The 4809-nt window shown below is 37.5% G+C and overlaps 1 protein-coding gene across 1 annotated transcript; it reads right to left on the bottom strand.

The window, feature by feature from the left end:
* LOC102591311 (E3 ubiquitin-protein ligase At3g02290) lies at positions 1–4800 on the bottom strand. Its single transcript, XM_006343894.2, has 5 exons — positions 4662–4800; positions 2238–2370; positions 844–1279; positions 645–754; positions 1–549 (listed from the first exon to the last, which is right to left on the bottom strand). Exons 2-5 carry the CDS (start codon positions 2307–2309, stop codon positions 517–519), a joined length of 651 nt encoding a protein of 216 aa, XP_006343956.1. The 5' UTR covers positions 2310–2370; positions 4662–4800; the 3' UTR covers positions 1–516.
* Positions 4801–4809: the final 9 nt, after the last annotated feature.

Below are 4809 nucleotides of genomic sequence, written 5' to 3'. Positions count from 1 at the left end.
TAGAACAAATGCAAAATTGCACAAAATTTCAATGCTCAAGTGTGACCTTGTACACAAAAATGGAGGAATTCCTATGCTATCTGCATATTTACAAACATAGAAAATGGAGCTACCAATTCATTATCAACTGACCCCAAAATTCAAAACAAAAGAAAAAAAAAAAGACTCAGTCTCTAAGTCAAGAGATACAGAAATGCACAAAAAAACTGCAAATTGAGAAATGCCTATATATCATGGATTAAAGAAAAAAGGATATTCACAATGGAAACGAACCTATGCGATGAATTGAAATCAATCTTTTTCTTTTTCCTCTTTTTTCTTGACCTTTTCAATCATTATCCTAATTATTTCCACATCCAAGCTTAACGATTTGAAGCAAACACAAGAAGGAAACATGTGAAGAAACTACGGCTAAAGCTGTAAAACTACCATCGACACAAAGTATTGAACAACACTTCTTGGCATACAACAAATGTCACTTCTGCAACCAACCGCCTACAAGCGGAATTCTTGTTGCTATTCATCAATTGCAGGATTAAAAACCGTTTCCTACAACCAAAGAGAAGAGGACAATGATTATCATGCTATCTTAGAGGTAGCTCGTATTACCAATCTAGTTGAGGTTATTACAACTTGAAACAAACCTGATCACAGACGGGGCAGGTGTCACTTCTCTCCATCCATTCAAGAATGCATGAAAGATGAAACTGATGCTCGCATTTTGTACTCATTTTTGGATTCTCAGCGTCATATTCTGCAACAAGGAGTTGTGTCATTGTACAGTTTCTAGTTGAAGCTAGAAGCGGAGAGTTGGGAGCAACAGTGCTTAAAGCTATGACTCACCTTCAAGACAGATGGGACACTCTTCTTGTGGAGGTAAAAGTACAAGTATGTTAGATTTTTTGAATTCATCAGACTTCTCAAGTTCATCTTCCACTTCCTTTATTGCATCGAGCTGGATATCTGCTGTTTGCACGTTGCCTTCAGACTCCTTTTTATCCTTGTCAACAGCTTCGGCAGCGTCTGCTGAGTTCAGTGCGCCACCAGCTTCACTGTTTGTTTCTTGAACTGCCGCCTCATTCTTGATGCCATCTGGATTACCTGGTGGAGTCCTGGGCCTTCCCACATACGTTTCATAAGGCATTGGCATTGGAGGTGGCCTGTAGGTGTCAGGACTTGAGGTGTCCAGATTTGTATCAACCAAAAGTGCAGTGGAGAATGCTGCAGCTGTGACATGATGAGATGACAAAGGTTCGCGCTCTTCTGGCACTGTAGGATACTGCAGAAAATTTTAAATTTATATAAATCCATTCGGGCACAGAACAAATCCACAAGGATTGTAAAGCAGTTAATCCCATCAAAATGGAAGGACTACAATCTTCAACTATAGAGAGCATTCAGCATGTAATAGCGAACTTTAGTTACAACTTACAAATGTTTGTAACTCATCCTCTTATATCCAACCCCTTTTCTCTTTACCTAATCCTCTTTCCTGACTAAAAAGACTGCTGACAGCACTATGATAATAGACCAGCTTCTCTGTCAAGGACCAGTATACTGCCCAATATCCAAGACAATGAGGCATTTGCATAGATTTGGGACCATATAGTGGATTTTGTTCAAGCAAAAATCATATTAACACCTCTTGCAAAAAGAGAAAAAAAATGAAGGTTTTGCCAATGGATGAATGAATAACCAAACATACTAAGAAAAAAACTGCAGTAGAAAACCAAAGGCGCTTTCTGGAAAGTGCTCATAGCCAGCATAGAACGGATGGGAAATAAGAAGAAGACAAAAGGATTGGAACCCTATATTATATAACAAACAGTCAACTATCCCAGGTTATTACATTATGTCACGGCATGCAACATGGAGATTCAGAACCAAGGTTTATCAACCAATGAAGCATGAACAACACATCCAGTAATGCTTCCCCTTACATGTACACTCCCTGGACAGAAATCTGACAGTATCTGTTAGTGCTCTAATTCTTTTAACTTGTAGATACTAAGTCCCTAAATTTGCACACCAGATTTTCTACTTCTTCCCTGTTCGAAATTTTTGGAGCATACTAAAATTCTGATAAGTAGAGTCGGCATGGTTTTAGGCAAAAACAACTAGAGAAATAAATTTCAAACTTCAAAGGGACTCTGAACCAGAATGCTGTAATCACTAATCAGAATATTCAGAAATTAAAATAAAGTAAATGGCATCGGGTATGGGAATATATCACTTACACGATAAAATGAGGGCGAACCGTTCAATTCCACTCCTTTTGAGGCACAACAGCAGCAGCAACAATTACCCATTTTTGATAATTTATCTAGGTCAACCCCACTGAAGTGGTACACTCCTGGTTCATTTTTTTCTCTGCAGCAGTACATCATAATACTATCATTATCAATCATGTGATGCAGCAGATTCAAGAACCATAGAAAGTAGTCCTGACCTCTATATTGACCATATAAGTACCAATCAAAGGAATACTTCCAATATATAGCATGCAGAAAAAAAATAGCAGGCAGAACAACATTACATCATACACTAGGGTGCACGTTAACAGAATGACTAGGGGAAAGCACTGTTATGAAAGCTAGAAGCAGAGCATTATGATTGTTTGTCGCAAATTACTCACTCGCAGAGCCCATGCAATCTATTTATAGGTGAGACCAGCTTGGAAATATAAGAAACATACAGCAAATCATGACAAACAAATATGTAACACTAAGCACAACCACCAAAATTATGTCACGAAATTATATCTCAAAATTTCAGCTTATGTGATGGTGATATACAATCAAAGTCACACGGTTGAATTACATTTGTATTGGCCTAGCAAAGTAAATGTGATACCTTTCACATGTTCCACACTTCCAGGTAATCGATTGGATCAGAATGGCGATGCAAGTATTGAATAGGGGTTGTAACTCTAATTCAATAAATATGGAATACAATGGAGATCCAGCATAGAATTGGAGTTGTAATCCTAATTAGCTAACAATAAGAAAATCATGGACCTCAATACCTCTATGGCAGCTTTTTTTGAATTTTTTGGGCATCAAATGGACCATGGCCCGCAATACTTCGTTTTGAAGCTGAATAGAGTAGGAGCTGAGAGAGCAAAGGTCAAAGTGGGGGAACACTATACCAGCTTGTATCTGGTGGACAGTTTGGAAAGAGAGGAACATGAGGTGATTTGAAGATAAATACGATTCCATCCAGAATAAAGGCCAACATCATCTTCTTTGTTATATTTTTTAATTTAGAATGGAACTTGTAAATGAAGCAGAATCACTTCTAGAACTGTTAAGAGTCCCTACAGGTTTAGAAAGGGGTATGCTTTTGCTCCGCAGAGATTGACTTTCAATTCAGAAGCAAAAGTTACACAGATTGCACCAAGTTAGTCATGACATCTCTTTTATGAACAAACAACAACCACTATGTCTCGATCCCAAACTAGTTGGGATTAAGAATCCGCTATATCCGTTCCACTCTCTTCAAGTCCAAGTTATTTACATATTGTGGGAGGTTGTAGCATTTTTGGGTAAGCTACCTTTCATGTCATCTTAGGTCTATCCTCATCTCTTTCTAGGATCTTCAAACAATTATTACTAGCCATCTTTTGTTATAATCCAAGTTCTATGTGCATTTATTACTGTGAACGGGTTCCACAAGAGTTCACTGATACTGGAAAGCAATTCCTTAGGATTCAAGGTCAAAGAAAGGTTCCAAGATAAGTTAAAATCTTACCAATATGACTAGGTCTCTAAGCCATCCGAAACCAAGAAATTTGGACTTCGTTTGTACATGTTATGTTAAACAGCAGCTGACCTCTCCCCAATACCAAAGTAAAGCTACTCATCGCCAAACTTACTGATATGACTATGACTAGGTCTATAAGCCATCCGAAACCAAGCAAATTTGGACTTTGTTTGTATATGGTGAACAGCAGCTGACCTCTCCCCAATATCAAAGTAAAGCTATTCATCATCATTAAACTTAGTGATACTTCTAAGTCTCTACGCCATTCAAAACCAAGGAAATTTGGACTTCGTTTATATATAGTTGAAATCAAATTAATCAAATGAAACCACAATCCGGAACAATAACTGTTAACTGTAACATTCATCAAGCTCGTACTAATCTATTGAGGTACCTTTGACCCTACACAACACTACGTTTCTGCGGGATTATAAAATTCTACAAGAGAATTGAGAGAAACTCATAATAAACTAAATAGAACAACAACTAAACAAAGGTGCATTTCATGACCTTTCGATATCCAAAACTCATCAGTAAAGCACCAAAGAGGACTCAAATTTTTGAATCTACTCTCTCGCGGATCGATCACACCACCAAAATCCAGTCTGTACATATAAACATACATACTCATAGATAATTTTAACTTAGAAATCGACAAAACACAGTAAACAGCAGCTGACCAAAGTAAAGCTACTCAGTCGCCATTAAGCTAACACAACAAGCCCTATTTCCAGTCCAACACATCAAAATGATTAAAAAAAAAAATCAAATCTAAAATTCATGAAAACAACAACATAATCTCCAGAATTCCATATAACAAGCTGAGAAATTCCAAAAAAAAAATACTACGAAGTCGAATTCAAGCTGAAAACAACAAAATAAACAGGAGAGAAGCTTACTGAAAATCAGAGATGAAGAAGAAGACGATTGAAAGTAGAAGCTATAGAGATAGGATTCGTGTACGTATAGATTGAATTGGGTGATGAGTCAGAAAGTGAAGAAAAACGGTGAAAAAGGTCCTTTGGGGGTGGGGGGTTATTGGGGTGT

The sequence above is a fragment of the Solanum tuberosum genome, unplaced genomic scaffold, assembly GCF_000226075.1.
Source record: "Solanum tuberosum cultivar DM 1-3 516 R44 unplaced genomic scaffold, SolTub_3.0 scf00048, whole genome shotgun sequence".
Taxonomy (NCBI): Eukaryota; Viridiplantae; Streptophyta; class Magnoliopsida; order Solanales; family Solanaceae; genus Solanum; species Solanum tuberosum.
This window is presented reverse-complemented; position numbering and strand designations above follow the sequence as displayed.